The sequence below is a fragment of the Falco naumanni genome, chromosome 4 (assembly GCF_017639655.2).
Source record: "Falco naumanni isolate bFalNau1 chromosome 4, bFalNau1.pat, whole genome shotgun sequence".
NCBI classification, from domain to species: Eukaryota; Metazoa; Chordata; class Aves; order Falconiformes; family Falconidae; genus Falco; species Falco naumanni.
The window spans coordinates 75,678,690-75,697,296 of NC_054057.1; the positions used below are offsets into that span (position 1 = coordinate 75,678,690).

At 49.6% G+C, this 18,607-nt stretch overlaps 1 protein-coding gene across 16 annotated transcripts in view; it reads left to right on the plus strand.

The window, feature by feature from the left end:
* The window catches only part of CAPN15 (calpain 15), a 60,689-nt gene that overhangs the window by 5,657 nt on the left and 36,425 nt on the right, over positions 1-18,607 (plus strand). For 4 of the 16 annotated variants that reach the window (XM_040590634.1, XM_040590626.1, XM_040590639.1 and 1 more), the window contains exons 2-7: positions 153-550; positions 642-825; positions 3,439-3,480; positions 4,032-4,084; positions 5,137-5,282; positions 11,044-11,363. In XM_040590634.1, the coding sequence (XP_040446568.1) occupies positions 11,188-11,363 (176 nt within the window). In that variant the 5' untranslated portion in view covers positions 153-550; positions 642-825; positions 3,439-3,480; ... (1 more) ...; positions 5,137-5,282; positions 11,044-11,187. Of the gene's footprint in view, positions 1-152; positions 551-641; positions 826-3,438; positions 3,481-4,031; positions 4,085-5,136; positions 5,283-7,755; positions 7,968-8,794; positions 9,028-11,043; positions 11,364-18,607 lie in introns of those variants that run through there. The other 12 variants (XM_040590631.1, XM_040590629.1, XM_040590630.1 and 9 more) reach the window with 12 other exon arrangements.

An 18,607-nucleotide genomic window follows, 5' to 3' on the forward strand; every position in this document is an offset into this window, starting at 1 on the left:
AGGTATTCAAACATCATGCCTTCTGGGGTGGGATGGGCACGTTTGACATAATCAGAGGAATTTGTACTTTTGAATTTTCAGTAGATGTAACTGCTAACGATGTCCTGGCCATGCAGAGTAATTAACATCTGTTTCTGTATTTGAACATTCAGGCGGTGTGGCCCTCCAGACATCCCTGCGTTCACATCCAGACCCCTTGGGAGATCCTGCCCTGCTGCTAATTGTCAAGAGCTGTCCAGAATCCTTATTGTTAAGATCCTGCTGTGCTCCTGAGGTGTTGTGTTACCTGGTACAACAGCTCTCACCAGAATGCTAAGCAGCAGCCACCGTCAGGGAGAGTAAGGCCAGCAGTGGGCACAAAACTATACAGTCACCACGAAAGGTTTTGAAACCACGAGTGAAGAATCTGAGTCGACGCACAAGCAGACTAGTTCCAGTCTCCAGGCAGGACCCAGCTCCAGCCCGTCACCAGCCGAATGGTGTGGGTAGCACATAGCCTTCCAAGAGCTACAGTTTGAGTGGATGCTGACCGAGTGACCTAAAATGCGAGGTTGGTTACACGTGCTGGTGTGATGCTGATCAGCCCGGAGTCTCGGCAGCCATTTATTCTTACGTGCATGCCTTTCCTCTCTGTTTGCCAGCTTGGTGCAGCAGCTGCTCCTAGCAGGCTTGGTGAGGTACCAGCAGCTCTGTGCAGAGACCATCTAGCATGCTCCTCCAACCGGGCCGCTCAGCTGGTGCCAACAGCAGCCGTTTGATTCCAGGGACACCAGGCTGACTTCACACCAGCTGGGCATCGGACCTGCAGAGCAGAAACCGTGTTGGGTGAGAGGCTTTTCTGTTGTGCTGGGCTGGGAGGGGCTGAAGGGAAAAAGACCTTTTCTCCTCTGGTTTGTAAGCACGGTTACCCCGCTTCTTGTCTCCTGCTCTTCTCGTTCTTGTCTGTCTTCCTTGCTTTGATGCCTTCTTCGAGTGTTCCCCTCTCCTTCCTGTCTGTGCGAAGGCCAGGTGCTCTTATGGCTGGGGATACTGGCGTCCCCAGGTTTTCTCGTGGGAAAGGAGAGGCCGTAAGAGTGGAAGAGAAATGGTGGAGTCTTCTAGGACCTTGCAATCTTAAGCCATAGAAACTGCGTGACTGTCCCAGGGTGTGTTTGAGGCAGTGCAAAGGCAGGGAATTAAATTAGTTTAAGAAACTCTGCATTGCCTTGCCTGCAGTAAGTGCAGTGCCCTGGCAGTTCCCAGCCCAGGACTGGGACAGAGAGATGACTGTGTTGTACTTGACATGGTTGGGCTGCTTTCAGCCTGCTGGTTCAGAGCCTACTCTGCAGACAGGACAGGGTGGTGGGAAGCCAGTCTGAGCTTGTACCTTCAGGATACGCTTGCAGTGTCTGCTGCAGGAGAGCGTCCGATGGTGTTGCCTTTGCATTCAGATGAGCCAGGCTGATGTGACCTCATCCAGGCCAAGGCTTTGGATCAATCGAATGGACACCAGTGTGCTGTGTGTTGGCCAGTCTGGTCTGCCTGGATGCTTATGGGCTAGCTGGAGTCTGCATGTGACTTTAGTGGCCGGCCTCAGCAGAAGGTCTGCAGGAATCTCCTGCGGTTTGAGAAACAATGAAGTGCATGAGCACTCTGGTCTTTGAGTGGTGACTGTCACCAGGACGGTGTTGGCCGAGATCTGTGACATGGCTAGTTCTTAACTGGAGGGGGGATGTCCTGCTCTTGGATCAGTTTTGATGCAACCTTGGAGTGTCTTGTGAATGCTACTGCAGGTGTGCAGAGCCCTTGTTCCCATTGCCTGGCCTTGCCATGCAAGGTGCTTTAGCAAGCAGAGCCTGGTGGAGGGAAGGTTGGGGGTCTGTAGCACCACATGAGACTAAGGCAGCTGGATATGTCTTGCAAGGCATTTGAGAGTGACTCCTGTAACATGATCTCCTCTCCATCTGCCTGTTTGGGTTAGCATGGGTTCAAAGGCAGCCAGCTGGTCTTGGTTAAGAGGCCAGCTCCGTCACTGTGCTGGGAGGTATGCTGGATGGCCTGGTAGGGCTGGCTTTGCTGTAGCAAAGGCAGCTTCTTACTCAGAGCATCTGCATTATGTTTCAGCCCTCTCATCTGAGAGTACAGCATTTTCCTTATGTGATCATTATATTTGTTCAAATAACTGCTCTCATGGGCAAATATTGCTTAAGGCGTTGTGTAACAGAATATACATCCTACAGTTTCAGCTGTATTGGTGTAGCTGAAGAGGAACTATTTGTGACGGAGACAGTAAGCCAGTATAGCTACTCTGGTGAGGAAAGGGGAGCAGTGTAGTGGTGTCGGGCACTGTTAACACCTGGTACAACTGAAGTGATATAGATTTATTCCAGTCATATAATTTCAGTTACAGTATCATCTCCTAACAGAAATAATGGCATGGCTATGACATTGGTGTGCAGAAGGATTTGTGTGTTTCTGAGGATGGCCCAGGACAAAGTGCAGGTGTAATCTGGAGGTGGAGAGGGGTAAGCAGTAATGTGATGCTTCTCCATTAGGTTATCACACTGAGCTGTGTCAGAAGAGGAGCTATTTTCTTGCTCTCCCTGGGTTTCACTCTAGCTGTCCCACCTCCCCTGTGCTCTCCTGGTTCCCTGTACTCACAGGGAAGGCGGTAGCCTCTTGTGCAGTTCTTGTGCAGTGATTTTTATCCCCTGGTTGTTTGTGATGGAAATACCAAATGCCACTGTTGTCTGTCAGGCTTATCCTACCTCTGTGTTTGCCTGAGGCGCAGCCAGAGATGTGGTGGTTTAAATCTAGGCCAGCTGGTTGAAAACTGGGACGTGGTGCTTGATTAAAGCCAGGAAAGGCCAAATTGCATAAAAATGGCAGAATGAGACACTCAGGTACTGCTGCCCTTGAGTGAAGAGCCTGGGCTGCTCCAGACAGTGCAGTGCAGTGAAGACTGGGAGCTGTCTGTAGCAAGGGATGCAGCTGGATGTGGACTGGACAAATTATGTATTTGCTGTCTGTCTAATCTGTGTTAGAATTAAAACTGTGGATGGAGTGTCTGGGGACAGTGTGCGCAGGGGACATCTCCTCTACCTCCTGTCTCTGGGACTGTGCTTTCCAAGTCCCTGCCCTGGGTTTTCACTGGCTGTGAGACTCCGCTTGTGCAACTCTCTTCCCCTCCCTTCTGCAGTGGCCAGCTCTTCACCTGCTTATCTGTCAGCTTAGCATGATCTGAAGATACAATCCCTGATGTCCTTTTGAGTATGACCTCATGTTTGTCCTGTGGCTGGGCACCTATGGCCGTCTATGGATTCAGCTTGCTGAGTGACTGGGAGGAACTTCATGGGTCGTAGAGTCCAGTTCCATACTGGTGAAGACAGTCATCTTGTACAGGTTATGAACTTGTCCAGGAACTAATTGTTGGAACTCACTCTGTGCTTTTTTCCCCAGTGCTTCTGGAGCAGCTGGTCCAGAGATTCTGCTCTTTGAAAGGTTAGAAACCCTCCTCTGACTTCCAGTATCCAGTTTTCCTGGGCTGGTACTTGTGCCATTGCAGAGTGTCATCTTGCAGATGAGAGATGACTTGCAAATTTTTTTCCTTCCCTGGTTTGCTGTAACCTTTATGTCCTGCAGCATTCATGGCTCTTGATGCAGATTTGTCCTGAGAAATGTGTTGAAAGCTACTTTGTTTTTCCATTGCTTCTTTTTGAGAGGTTGGTTTTGCTGAGCGCATTTATTTCCATGTTGTGCTTTTGAGCGTTCTAAGTGCAGGTGGAGTTCGGAGCTGCACAGTCTGTGAATGTTAGTACAGAAGAGCACTTTTTGCGCTACTGTCACTTCTGTCTTCTTTTTTAATGTTTGTCCTTGCTACTTGTGCCATCTTGCCCCTTCAGGAGGGAGAGATGTTGTCAGAAACAGTTGAATCAAGGTGAATCTGATAAAGCAATATATTGAAAAGCCAGTGCCTGGCTCTTACTTGTGGCTCTTATTCATGTTTATCTCTAGCTGTGAATGTGCAATAACAACAGTTCTGTTCTGCACAGGCTGGCACAGCCTCAGACAGGAAGATCTGCTGTTTACCAATCAACACTCTGCTGTAAGTGAGAAAGGGGGAAGAAAAATGTTTTATTGCTGCTGGGTAACCCAGAGTGTAGTTAAACCTTTCTGAAAAAAAGAGGAAACTAAAAGCACATGTGTTACTCAAGATGCATTTTTGCTGGCAAGAGTCCCGTGTGTGTTCTTCCTGCAAAGCATCCCTGCTTATGCTACTTCCCATTAAATCTATAGCATATTGGTAGCAGGCAAGTAAAAGCTTCCTGTTTTTATAATGCAACTGGTCTCAGCAGGCAGTCTGTCGAGGTGATTTTTCAGCCTGGTGTGTTTTGTAGTTGGGGCAGACTGTGGGCTGAGTAAGATGACAGAACTCTGCTACAAGGATTATAAACACGGGGAGGAAAAGATCTGGAAATCAGATCTGCTGGTAAAGCTTCCCAAGATTAGATGCTGTGGCTTGTCTTGTTTTTGTTTCTTCCCCTTGTCTTTCTTTCTGTGGCATTACCACGATGTTGCTAATGAGACAAACCATGCCAGCCCACACATGCTTTTGTTAACACTGCACTCAAAAGTCAGCCACAATTGGCGAGTAAACCGGAGGATACAAGCGTCTAGTTCCACTTCATTGAAGCAATGTTAATTGACTTAATGGAGTACTAGGGTTTTAGAGATTTGGTTGTGGGTTGTTTGTTTGGGTTTGTTTTAACATGTATGTACATTCAGACTCTTCAGCAGTGCCTTTGTTGCCATTTTCATACTTACTCAGAAAAGGACCTTCCTGCTCTTCAGTTGTCAATGGAAATGGGTTTTGAAGTTAACCCTTACTTTGAAGAAACCTTCCTACCCAATGCTTCTCCCTCTTTTTCTCCCTATAACTTGTAATTAAGATGTTGATAGCCCTTTCAGATCTGTATAATCCCTTCTCTCAGAGTGACCGTGATAGATTTCCAGTAGCTCACTGGATGATTTGTCACTGGTTTACAGTGTCCCATGCAAGGGAAAAGAGGAAACATTTTTCAGACTTTGATGCTAGTTGCTTTGTGGCTAAGCTGGCTCTACAATAAATCTGCTTTTCCTATCAATCTCTCACTTCAGGCTTTGGACACCTCTTCCTCTGCCTGCATGCTTATGAAGAGTCAGTGCTGGGTGTTAAATGCAGCTCAGCCCAACTCGGCTGCTGTGCATGAGTTTCTTCTGTGTTAAAGCTGGGCCAGAACCAGTTTCAAGGCAGCTGAAAGAAGGTAAAGATCCTCGAGCTTGCCTTTGCATGTTAATGTCTGTGGCCAGAAAGATATGCTGCTGTTCTGGACTTTGCTAAAGCGTAGCATGAAGTGTGAGATCCTGTTCTGATCTAGGACTCCAGGTTAAATTATCTTAACTAGACATGAATGGTCCATCTGGAAATCTGTTTGCAGGCAGCTAATTTCATCTAATGATATCTCCGCAAGTAGCATACCAGTCTTGTTTCTCACCATGATCTGGAAAATAGCTTATTTGCAGTTTCCAGTCCCCTAGACTTCCTCTAAGGTCAGAACATCTGACTCTCCTCTCTTCTCTCAGCCCTGCTGCCCTGTAACAAACATTTGGGTGGGTAAGTTTCACCCTCTCTCCAGTTTCCCCCACCTCCCATTTGCAGTGCTTGTGTACTGCCTGTCATTGTAGTGCCTGCGAACCTGAAGACTTCTTGGCCCTGGGAGGTAAGGCAGTGCTCTCTGAGTCACAGGTCTATGCCCCGAGTCACACAGGAGGCTCTGTGGTAGAGCGTGAGGGCTGAAAAAGCCTCCCACGTCCTAGTCAAGCATGCCAACTGCTGGCCTGTCCTTCCTGTTATACCTATGCTTCAGTCTGTCCTTGGAGGTACCTTCCCACCCCTCCCTGCCAGAAGATTTGCAAGGAACTGGAACTGGCTGACACCTTAATTTCCTGCCAAGACTGCAGCACTCAGGTTTGCATTGTAGTGCTGGTTTGGCAGGTGGGAGCCGGAAGAAAGAGCACCAAAACTTTGTTTCTTGTCAGCAAGACACCTGTTCAGCTTGGAGCATTCCAGCTTGCTTGGTTGCTTTGCAACAGGGGTCCCATAGGTGATCACGGGAGCTCTTGTTGGACTTGAGCTGTATAGTTCTCATTGGGTTCGTGTTTAGCATCTTGGATTTCAGTCTATACTGCATCTGTCTGAGGTGGATGTCTAGTTGCTTGCCTGCTCATTCCCCCCCAGCCTTGTGGAGGAAGAGACTGTTCACCCTTCCTCCCCTGGGTTCACTTCTTTTATCAGGGTCGTCTCAGCTTGGTAAATACAAGCCATACTCTGCTTGGTGCTGGTACCTCATTTTGCATGTCCTCATGTTCTGCCACCCTGCCTTGTGGGGCTGGGAGCTCAGCTGTGCATCACTTGCTATGCGCACAAATGCTTGGGCTTCTTTTCCTTGCTTGGTTGGCATGACATGCCATCAGATCTCCACTCTGCATCCTTCTTCAGTTATCCCATGCCTGACCTCCTGTATGACTTTATAACCTCCTTATGCTGACATATCTTCTGCTGTGCACCTTATCCATCCCTGCACACTGTTCCCTGCTTACCTCAGACCCCATAAGCATGTACCTCCTTTGGTGGTTCGTGGGGAGATCTGCTGTGCATGGTGGCAAAGATTGGTAGAGGGCCAAGGGTTGGCCATGTCTTCATGATGTATATGAAGTAGTCTCCTCCAGCTTGATGCCCAAGTCAGCCACAGCTCCTCCAGCGGCACTCATCTGCCCCTGAACTACTTTGTGTTTAAGGATGTGTGAGTCAGATCCTGCAGACCCCGGCGAAAAGGCTGCTTCTGCCAGGGCTGTGTGTGGGGACTGGCATTCAAATCTCTTCAGGAACCCTTATTTCTCCTTGCAAGCAGCAGGTTGCATGTGACAGCAGAGAGTTCCTCCTTTGCTTTTGAGGGTGGTACCAGGTCCCAGACCATCTTAGTCAGCCCCTAGACAGGAGAGTTCATGCAGCAGAGGGAGAAGGTTCACACAGCTTCAGTCCTAGAAGAAAGCTTCCTGCTCTGGTGCTTCCTTGGCACAGCTCTGAGGGATGTTTTTCCCCCAGGTACATAGTATGCCTTCTCCTGGGCCAGCTGCTGGCCCACCGCCTCGGACAAGCTGTCTGGTGTGCAGGGTGGCTGTGTTTTCACTGCTGGATCTTGTCTGGAGCAAGGGAGTAGCTGAGAGGTGACTTTACTTACAGAGTGGGGGAGCAGAGGAATTAATGAAGTGACAAAGTCTTATCCATGAGGCTGGGAGGCTGAGAACCAAGAGGGGTCGGGGAATTCAGGCAGGAGCTGAGCTGGCTTGTGCTCTGTGGGTGAATAAATAAGAAAAGGAGTGTGTGGGGTATCCTGTCACAATTAGGGGGCTTCTGCACATGGGACCAACCGGGATGTGTCTGCCTCACTTGTTTCGCAGTGAGCTGCAGCAGCTCCGGGGGCCTCTGTCTCTTTTTTTCCTGCTGCATGCCAAAGGGAAGAGCCTGGGACTGATCCTAGGAAGATCCTAGGAAAAGCTGATCCTGCAGCTTCCCAGATACGTTAAAACACGTGAGCTAGTTCCCTTTTTCTTTTTTTTTTTTTTTTTTCTCTCTTCAGAGCCAAAACCTACTTTGAAGCTGGAGGGAAGGAAAGGGGGTTGGGCAGACCCAGATCCCCACCCTTCCTGCCTGCTTTGCTTTGGGTGGTGTGACAGAAGAGCTGGGGCCCAAAGGGTCAGCACCGCTGACTGGTGTTGAGGAATAGGATTTATCTGGAAGCATCCAGGCGACTGCTCTGCTGTCCCGGCAGCAGGAGGAACCTCCATGGGAAAGCTTTGCTGTCCTGAATTCACTGTAGGTGCCTGCTGCTTCTGGGTGCTGGTGGGGCAATTTGATGAAGGGTCTGCACCACGTGCAACAGATCAGGGTAAGTGGGAGTGAGTGGCCTGAGGGTGGGAAGGTCAAATCTAGTTTTATTTTGGAAGCAGTATTTTGGGAGTAGTTAAACAGCATCAGTTGAAACCTGGTAATTATTGCAGCTGCAAGGGACAAAACCCCAAAATCCAAACTCAGCATCTTGTTAAGGCGCTTAACTGTTAATTTTCATGGGTGAGATCCACTCTTCCCAGGACACTTCAATCTGTTCACATTGTTGCTTCCTCTCCTGATTAGATAGGTGGAAGCAGTGCTTTATTAATTAGAAGGAAAATCCTACTCCCTCCTGCCAAGGCAGAGGAGCTCTTCGCAGTTTGCTTCCCTTCTGCGGCTGAAGACTCCCTGTTCAGTGTGCCTGCAGGGCATCTCTTGGGGCATCTCCCTGCCCAGTGGGAGAAGTTCCTCAAAAATAATGTGAGTGCTTCCAGAGAGGCTTTCTTCTTTGTAGGCTTCTTTAATTGACCCTTTCCCTTGCTAGAGTGTAGTTTTCATTCTCACCTGTACTTCTTGCAGGCTCTTCATTTGCTTAGTGTTGGCCAAAGGCGTTTTCTGGCTCAGTGTGGCGAGCACGTACATGCTTTGCATTGAGCTGTAATGCTGCCACTCCTGGTTTTGAACAGGTTTGCCCTCTCCCCTCCTTGGGCTGATGTTCCCCCCTAAATGTTCTTCATTGGCTGCTCTTACCTGGCCTGAGGGGTGACCCTGAAGAAAAGGATTTACTGCTTTGCCTGGAGAAATCCGATTTCATGCAGCACTTGCAGCCTAGCAGCCCACTTAGACCAGACAGTCTTGGAGATCACCACGACTTAGCTAGGTTATCCTCCACCTATTTATAGATCCCTTCCTCTCCCCAGCTCCACCCTCCATGGGTTTTTACCACACCACTTTAAAGCAGGACTCCCAGCCTCTCCTCTCCGTGCGGAACGCTTGTGTTGAGCTGCCTGCTCCCGCTCCCTGGTGCAGACCTGGCAGAGGAGGATGGGCCAAGACACCAGCAACACGTTGGGAGGCAGCAGCGATGCGGGCAGCAGGCATGTCTCTCGCCTGTTGTGGTGAGCCAAAACTGGTGTTTCTGTGTGTAGGAGGAAGAAGCAAAGGGTTCTGCTTTTCCAGCTTGAGAGTCAGCTAAGGAAGTGGTCTCAAACTAGCCTGTGGAATTGCTTTATTTGGCAGTTTAGCTCTGTTTGAGGCAGGGGGAAAGGCTATCAATTGACTGAGCATCCTGCCTTCTGTTTTGCTCAGCCTGCGGTGAACTGTGTAGGGCTGTGTTTCTACCCATCCTGCCTTTATTTATTTACTTTGTTGTGGTAGAACCCATGTCTTGAGGTGAGCGACAGAGTTTGTTCTTCTAGCACATCTCTTAGTGTCATCCCCTGCGCCTGTGCTGCTGTTGGAGCATGTAGGGTGCTTGGGATGGGGCAGCCGCTGAGGACTGCGGCAGAAAAGCCGGAGACGCTGCAGGTGTGGGACAACGGATGTCTCCAGCTACACTTCAGCTGATGATACTTGGAAATACTCTTCCCCTCACATCACATGGCTTTCATTTAGCCAGAAAATCAGATTTGTTACAAATTAACTGCTTGAATAGCAGGAAATGAGAGGGGAAGCGCCAGGGATCCACTTTGGCTGGATCTGCAAAAATCAGTGAAATCTTGCTGTTGGGCAGGTAGTAGCGAGAAGCAAAGCATGGAGATGTGTTGGCTGATGCTTAACAGTTAGGCAGACCAATTAAAACAAGGAAATTGAGATAGGGAAAGCTGGGTTCTTGCAGGTTATTTCAGTTTTATTTTGTTAGTCCAGACTTTGCAGGTTACAGAGAAGAGACCGTGGCAGAGCAGTTAACGTTCTCCAGCTAATGGTCTAACGCAGGCACATTCTGGTATTAAGCTTGTAGCAAAACTGCACCTGCTCCTTGAGTTGCCACATTTGAGAGTCTGTATCAAGGCCTTTCTTGATCCTTTAGATCAATTCTGGGATTGAAAAAACTGTATTTTAGGAGTCTTCATTTTGGCCTTTTTATGTCACAGAGTAGTTTCTTCGCAAAGGTCTTTCTATAGTTCATTCATCTCTATAAATTCTGGTGGGTAATTGAATAAGCTCAGCTGTGCTAATTTTTTCTTCTTCCTCGTTTCTTCTATTTTGCTCTGTTAAATGTTCCCTTGATCTGTTCCTCCTGACATGCATCCAGATTGCCGTGCCTTTTTCCTTTAAGGAGAGATGTGTACGTTTAAAATTCTTTGAATACTAGAGGACACAAAATGTTTCCCTATTTTAATTCTTTGAGCATCCACATAATTAATTTGAAAAAGTAGGAAAGGGAGGGTGAGAAAAGGAAAACCAGTCAAAGCCCCCAGTCTGCTTCTGTGGGTAGGGGCATGCTCAGTATCAGCTAAAAATTGGCTTGAGCTGGAAGTATTTCATTGCAGTGTGTGAAATAGTCACAGAACACATGCTTGTGCAGATACCCAAGTCTGTTTTCAGCCTTACTGTGGTGTTAGTGGGCAACAGGAAAAGCAGGATGTTTTATTTTACATGCAAGAAAAATAAAATACCTTCACTGCGTACGAGCTGTCAAGTTGTACTCCTTGTAGCTGAGGTAACTACAAACCTCGCATGCCAGCTAGAGCCCAGAGCTTTGCAAATAACCTTTTTTGTGCCTGTGAATCCCAAGGGCTGCTGGTTTGGGCTCTAAGTGAGGCTTGCTTGTTCCCTTTTCTGCTGCTTTACCGTGGTGGCAAGGGCTCTGGTGTGCTTTCCTCTGCTAGTCGGGCTGCTTCCCTGTGCCTGGGAACTCCTGGCACTTAACTGGGGGCAGCCTATTTTAGAGCCCCTGTACTCCCCACTCCCAGGCAGCAAAAGGGGGATTCAGTGAAACAGCCCTTCCAATCCCAGTGAGCGCTGGGATGGGGAGCCTGGGCAGAGCATGCATTAATAGGCTTCTAAGGCTTCTAAAACTGAAGGGTGGTTGCTCAAATCATACCTTATCTTTCTCTCTTTTTCTTTCCTCTTTTTTTTCCCCTTTCTCTCTTTTTTTTTTCTTTTTTTTTTTTCTCCCAACTCTTGATCAGAAGCGACCTTCCTTTCTCCAGTGTGTTGGGATCTTTGCAGCAGCCCATGCCACAGCGCCTCGCCTATTCCACCCGAACTGCCCACGCCACTGGCTTGGACCTAACCTAGGATAAATCTCGGCGTGGCCTGGGTAGGGGGGAACCATGGGGAGCTCTGCCTCATCGCTGGCTGCAGAGACGGAGTCGGACCATGGCTTCACTAGTGCACCCTACCCGGGGCACCCAGCCGTGAGCTGGTATAGGAGTAGTCACAATGGCCCTGTTTGGGAAAGTGCCCTTATAACGCGGCAGCACCAGCATTTACACCACCGGGTGCGAAGGTAAGGAGGAGGGGAAGGAGCCTGCTTACCTGCTTACCTCTCAGCTTGAATCTGGGGCAGTGCATTTGGGAGATAAGTTGCTTTGCATCCTGTTGGGTGTCTGGTCCTCTCATTCGGAGGCTCAGTTTGATTCCTTGTGAAAGCAAGAGCCAAATTTCCACAGATTTGAGCGATGCCAAGCCATGTCCTTTCTACAGAGCTGCTGATGTCTCCCGCAGAATAGACTGCAGGACTCGTCCCAGCTCTCCCTCACTCACCTAAATTGTGAAGGTGGCTGCCTGGGAATGGGATCTCAGTTCCTTTAACAAGTTTGCCATGTTCATGTGGCCTCTCTTCTGTTTTGACCTCTCAACTACACTGTAGGTATCACAGAGGGAGGATTGTGACTGAGTGGCAATAAGGAGCAAGAGTTTGAGCTCAAAAGAGCAAGAGAAGCTGTTTTCCTGCAAAAGCAGTGAAATGCTTTTGAATACCAGATCCAGGGTAACAAACCATTCCAGAACAAGATTACTCTAAAAAAGAGCTCATGTTTCTAACCCTCAATTTCTGTCCCTCCTCGATGAAATCAGCACCTCAAATGTGTAGCAGAGTCCTTTCCTCTGCCCCTTCCCTGTCAGCCACTTGCAGTGAGGAATTTTTTTTTTACGTTGGAAGGCTGGTGTCCTGCATTCAGTCTCTTGACAGGTTGAGAGGTATGTCAAAAGCATCTAAAAATCCTCTGCCTGGGGGCTTGGCTGCAGAGGCTGCCGCATTTTGTGCTAATAGCATTTGAGCCTTTGCCTAATGCCTGCTTTGCGTAGACTCCAGCCTGGTTGAGTGTTCGTACTTGCTTGAGTCTGTCTGGAGCTTCCAGTCTTTTAGGAATAGCTGCTTGCTTCTGAGTGTCCCCAAGCTGTTGTGGCTTTCCACTGGAGGCGTGTGCTGTGATGGTCATGTAGTATCTGTTGTGTAGCCCTGGTTTTCTTGCCTTTCTGCTGCTGCCAGTCCTGGAATGCGCTTCCTGGGGTCTGGTGCGTGACTCCAGGAGGCTCAGAGGCAAGCGACATCATGCTTTGCTCCTTTGTAGCCCTGTCTTGGGTTTCCTTGTTGAGCTGGTAACAGCGTGAAACCAATTAGCTCTTGTCTTTGCTCTCAATCATGGACTTGAGTTCCTAGAAATGCCCAAGAGGCCTTTAAAAAGGCTGTTTCGTGTGGTTCCCAGCACCTATTGCTGTGCACACCAACCTTTGTGGCTGGCCCACAGTTCTGGTCGGCGATCTGTGCTGTGTAGGTTTGTTCCCTCTAATTTAGAGCGATCCTGCAAACAGATCTGGGTCCCTCCTGCAGGATTATTCCTTCAGGACTGCTGTTTTTTCTTTTTCCTCTGTTGCCTTGAAGCGCTGGGGAAGGTGTCGACAGCTCACAGATGAATTGCGCCAGTATGACCATGCACAGCCAGCACCGAGATTGAGGAGCTTTCATTGCAAAGCTGGCACTGGGCACTGAAGAGGTGGTGTTGCTGTGGCCTTGTGTGTGCCAGCTGAGACTGCTCATGATTCAAAGCCTGTAGCTTGGAGGAGCTCGAGAAACGAAGTGGAATCTTGACATGTGGAAATAAATTTCCTGAACAACCAACCTTCATGGTGGAACGGATGTTGGCAAGAACAGGAACTGCCGGTCTGGGTGCAGAGAAGGCCGGTGTCCTGTTAGGACAGGAGTGGTTCTTCTGATAATTATGTATTTCCGCTGCTAAAGGGGGAAGAGAACTCATCCCAGTTAAGTGCCGCACGGTTTCTGGAGACAGGAAAATCACTGGCCGTGATCCACTGAGCAGTGAATTGCGTGGGAAGAACTTGCTTTAGGCAGTGATTATGGAAGTGGGTTCAAAAGACCTGCTGAGTTCAGCCGGGCTGTCAGGCATCAAAGTGCCCGCAGTTCCCATGGCGAGACGGGTGTGACAACAGGGTGAAGCAGCAGTGGATGATTGTTTTCCAGAGAGGAACAGATAAATACAATTTTTTAAAGAAATAAGTCAGTCAATAGAACGAGTCAGGGTAGGTAGACCTGCCTCTGAGTGTCTGCATCCCTGGAGACCTCTAGCACAGGAAGGAGGTGGAGTACTGGGGAGTCAATTTGAGGCTGGACAGGAGTTCTGGGATAGACTTTGCTTTTCCTGCTGATGTTCTGTCCGGGCCTGTGGCCACCTTCAGAGCTGATAATGCTTTGGCTGCTGTAGAGCAGCACAGAGCCAAGCCAAACCTGCTCGGGTCTGTCTCTGGGATGAACGCAGACCTTCCTTGGCAGGAAAACGAGTACTTCATGAGTGACTTTGGTCTGTACTTGGTGGGGGAGTTAGGGGAGGCTTCTGTCACGGTGGGGTGGAAATAAGGGAAGATATCAGTGCTGTTTGGCTTTCCAGATTTTAGAAGCTGGGAGGAGGCTGTGTTGTCTCCTGTTGGCTGAATGAGGCTGGTGGTCTGGAGTTCCCTGTCTGCTGAAGACAGGAGGGAGGAAAAAAGTGCCTTAATGGTAGAAAGAATAGACTTGTGACATCCAAATTTGAGTCCCTGGTCTCTTCTGGACCAGACTGCGCAGTCTCTTTCTATGTGTCAACTTCCCACCTTGTAAACAGGGGGCATGTCCCTGCCTTCCCCAGCATGCCAGGGGGACATAATTACTTAAAGACTAGAGGTGCCAAGTGTTATATACGTGTTAGTTAGAGGAGTCTTATTGCTGAAATCTCTGCTTAGGGCAAAGATGATGTTTTTAAATACATCCGTGTAGCTGTGTGTAGCCAGGCAAATTCTGGCTTAGTTAAAAGTCCCCTTGGGTTTCCCCCTGCTCATATACTTAAAGGTGTTTGGCCTGGGCTGTTGTTGGGTGAGGGCGTTCAGCTAAACCTGCAGACCCATCATGGCCAAACCCTTCATGAAGCTGGGAGCAGCGTGGTGCAGTGCCACAAGGCTGGGTGCTGGCAGTGGGACATAGCTCTGTTACTGTGCCTACTGTTGAACGGTTTGGGAGCCATGGGCTTGTGGTGGCTTCTGCTGCTGCTGGTAGTGGTGGTGGCACCTCTCCACCATGCATCCTTCCACATCTGTAAGGTATTGAGAGGGAATTAGGGCATGAACTGTCTCCCAGATGAGATTTAAAAGAGTGTTTCTGTTCACCTAGTCACTGTTCCCCAGGATTCGTAAAGAGGGACAACAGTGTCCTGTTGAGAACTGAGAACTGCTCAAGTTCGCTCTGCCCAGGAGAGGCATTTGGGAAAAGTGTTGCAAGATCTGTGCAGTTGAATCTAAGTGTCTCTGCCCACCACTTGGTTTGGCTGAAGCTCTCTGAGCTCCTTCATTTTCCAGAGCATATGCATTTTCTGGGGGTTCCCCCAGCATTCTGCAAAGGCTTTGTATTTGTCTATAAAAGCCTCTTCAGAATGGAATACCTCTGGGCCTCAGTGACTGTGGAGGGAGGAACAGACTTTTTTTTTTTTTTTTTTTTTGTAATTGCTAAAAATATATGAATTCCTCTGCTTTTAGAGGGAAGTGAGAAGACCTGCTTATGTTGTAGGCAGCTAGTGGGAGGGCACTTGCTGTACCACTCTCCCTGTACCACCCTCCCTGCTCCCCAGAAGCACTACTTACTTCTGGAGAGGAACCCAGAGCAAGGCATCTGTGACCTTGGTGTTTGTGAACCCCGTGGCTTAAATACATGAAAATCAGCAAGTGAGAACTGCTGGGATAGCATCACACAGTCCTGTTTCAGAGGCTCTGAGCCATCTTGAGGCTGCTGGAGATGAATAAAGGGTCACTGGCATACTGACAAGTGGCAGGGAGCCTTATGGAGGGGGAATGCAGTTGTGTGCAGCTCCTTCCCACCCTCCTGTGTGGTGGCACCTCACCTCCCAGTGCAGCATAAACAGAACCAGCGTCTGGAGGATGTGTTTCTTGTTGGGGAAACCAAGGCCCAGAGGAGAGGTGAGATGTCTGGGAAGAAAAGCTACTGGTAAAGCTACTGATAAAGGTGACTCTGCAGGTTTTCCCTGATTTTGTTCTCTGTCATTGGTCTTCAGGTCAGGCAGCAGCCTCAGGAGGTCTGTCAGCTTCAGCAGGCCAGCGTCCGTGCTTTTTGGAGTACAGTTACCCCAACAGGGCTGGGGCAGGCACAAGTCCCTGATATTTATCAGCAACCTTTTTGGATTCGGGTGCGCTTGGAGAGTTAGTTTTGCACCTTGCAAGAATCACAGACTGGTTGAGATTGGAAGGTACCTCCGGGGTCCACCTGGTCCAACTCCCCTGCCAAGCCTCTGTGCAAAGGACAAGAGACATGTGTAGCTGGGGATAACCAAAATCTGCTCTGACTATAGCCACAGAGGAGGGATGAGGAGGGAAAAAGAGACCACTCTTCCAAACTGCAAGGGTACTAACATCAGCTTTGATATTCAGGAGATGCCTGTTCATCACACTTGAGTGGAGCTTGTGTTCCCCAGGTGTTGCAGTGAGGTGGGTGCATCCCTGTGCTGCTGTGCTCCCTCTGGAAGTTGTGGCATCGAAGCTTAGCTGGGATTTGGTAGAGTAATGATGCTGCAGGTTGTTGTGGATACCTGCTTGTTGGGAACATTGGGCTTGTAACTGTTTGCTTGCCAGTTCTCACCAAAGCACCACGTGGCAGCTGGAATAGTGTCTTGCTCAAGAAAGTGTGCAGTGCCAAGGAGTTGGCTTTGTGATATGCTGTTTCATCTGCCTGAGGCTTCCAGTCCTGCCGATCCGCTTTCCATGCTGGCTGCTCCAGCAGTCTGCTCACTCACAGCGCCTCTTAGTTGTTTAAATTGAGGCTATTTATAGCTCTGGAGCCATAAAGAACTTGGAGGATGGCACAGAATAGCGGAGACCGAAGTTCTTAATAAAAACCCAAATTCTCCCTTTGCTCCCCATCTGCCTCCCAACCTTCCCCATCTCCGTTTCCCACAAGTGCAGGTAAGAGAGCTATCCTGCCCGCTTACCCTCTCTGCAGAGAGGGCAAAAGCTGGGGCAGAGGGTCATTTGGGGCACATGTCCTCATCTTAGGCAGCAGGGTTGGTTAAAATCTGAGCAGGAATACCTGAACCCCTTGCCTGAGTGTTGCTGTCACAGCATGGAGAGCACAGTGGACCTGTCCCTTTGATAGTGCCAACCTTAAGAGGGGGAAGCAGCACCTTTATCTGGTTTTGGGACGCTCCAGACTGTGGTAGCTGAGCACTCTTGCTCCAGGGAAGTAGGTTCAGGTCCTTTTCCAAGTGCAGGTGTTGGAGTAATTTTGCCTTGGCACAGTCAGGATCCTGCACTGCAGGAAGGAGGTCAGCAGCCAGCTTTGGTTGTGCGTAGATGCACTGTCCTGCCCTCTTCATCTCTTTCGGGAAGAGATCCTGGAGGTGCGATTGTCGATTGTGCTGTGAAGGAAGTGGCTTCTTGTACTCTGTGCTGCGGCAGTGTGTGGTCAGAGGGCCTGGAAGAGCCCTTTGGTAATCTGTTTGGAGCAGGTGTGTTTCCATATGCAGGTATGTTGGGGTTAGGGTGGGAGAGGGATTGGTAGGTGGTGACTTTTTTGAGGTGTCTTATTTTTTAAGAATAGGGAATAGTAAAAGGTGCCAGAGCAGGGATTATTTTTTTTTTTCCAGAATAACTTTGCTGCATTGCTCACTTGGCTTTTTTTGGCTGCAGAGGCAGGAGCTTGGTCTAGTGTTTCATGGCAAATTGTTTGCCCCCCTGAGAGGTGTCACGCATGTAGCCCAGAGCCGTGAAGCAGTCTCAGTCTTCCAGAAGGAGCTGATGGATGGATGCAATGACAGCAGGAAGCTCAGGAGCCTGGCTGAGCTGCTGCGAGGAAGGAGAAAATGTAGGAAAGGGTATGTGGGAAGGTTATTTCTTCTTCTCCCAAAGTCATGCAAAAGAGCTAGGGTGGAAACCACATCCACCTAATGCTGTGGCATCTGTCCTGGTGGGAGATGGGCCTGCATTAACTTCATGTTCCTGCTGTCTTGGGCTTGTGAGAGGGAGCGTGAAGGGAAGAGCAGCCTCCTGCTTCCTGCCTGTGGGGTGGACAGGGAGCTCCCTTCCCCTCTGAGCTGTTTAGTGCTGCCAAGCGGCCAGCTCTTCCCTGGGTTCATTCCAGAGCTCATTGCTTTCCTCCAAAATTATCCAAAAAACAGGTACTTGTTGCTGCAAAAGGCACACGCTAGATTTCTCAAACCAGTAACTTAATCAGTTTTGACACCGGTGGCTCTGGGCTCGGGTCTCTTGACTAATGTGACTCAGAAATGGAGAGGGAAAGACACACAGAGCTGCAGCCTCCCTTCATCCACCTCCACCCCCCAGCACAAGCGTCTGGCCTCAGGCCGGCCCTGGCACTGAAAGGCTGCGTTGATCCCATCCAGGCTGGAGACTGATGCTTGTGCGTGGAGGAGACGGAGGGGAGTGTGTACAGAGCAAACCCTCTGCAGGCCTTTGTTCCCTCGGATGAAACAGGCCCCCCCCTCCCCGGTGCGGGGCTACAGCAAACAAGGGCAGTTGTTCAGGGCACACGGAGAGGAAAGATAAGCTGTGGTTGGATGCTGTTTGCTTTTGGCAAGCTGGGGCTGCATCTGCCTGTTCCTGCCCAGGGATCCACAACCCGCCCAGGTAGCTGTGCCTTATCAGCTGCACTCCTTAACGAAGTGCCCTGGGCTTTTATTTGAATTGGGTCCCTTCCCATGCGTCTCGCTCTGCCTGGTGCTGGCAAGGCACCAGTATTGCAGCCGACAGCCTGTGCCAGCCAGAGCATCTCACAGCATCCATGCCCACAAGCATCACTGAATCCCTGCGAGGGGTAGGTGCTGAAGGTCACTGTGAGGAGGTGTGAAGAACTGATCTGAAGAGAAAGAAGCTGCTTCTGTGTTACAGATGGCATTTATGAGGCTGCAGCAGGACATTCAAACCAGAAGGAAACTTGGAAGTGAAGTGTGAAGGCAGCCCGCAGCCCTTCTGGACGGCAGTGGGACAATCAGCAGGAGAGTCAGGGCGGTGCATGGGGTGAGGATGAGAGTTTGGGCTGCAGGTGCTTGAAGGCTGCCAAGTTGGCAGCTTGCTGGGAGCTGGAGGGGCCTCGCCTGCCCTTGCCCAGAGCAGTACAGAGCTCAGCTTTGTCTCCAGACACCTGGGTTCAAGCCCTGCCGCTCCCAGTGCTCAGGGTGGTATTGCATGCTGGGGCTTGTAGTTACATGGAGCTGGGCTCCTGCATTTGGAGCGTGGCAG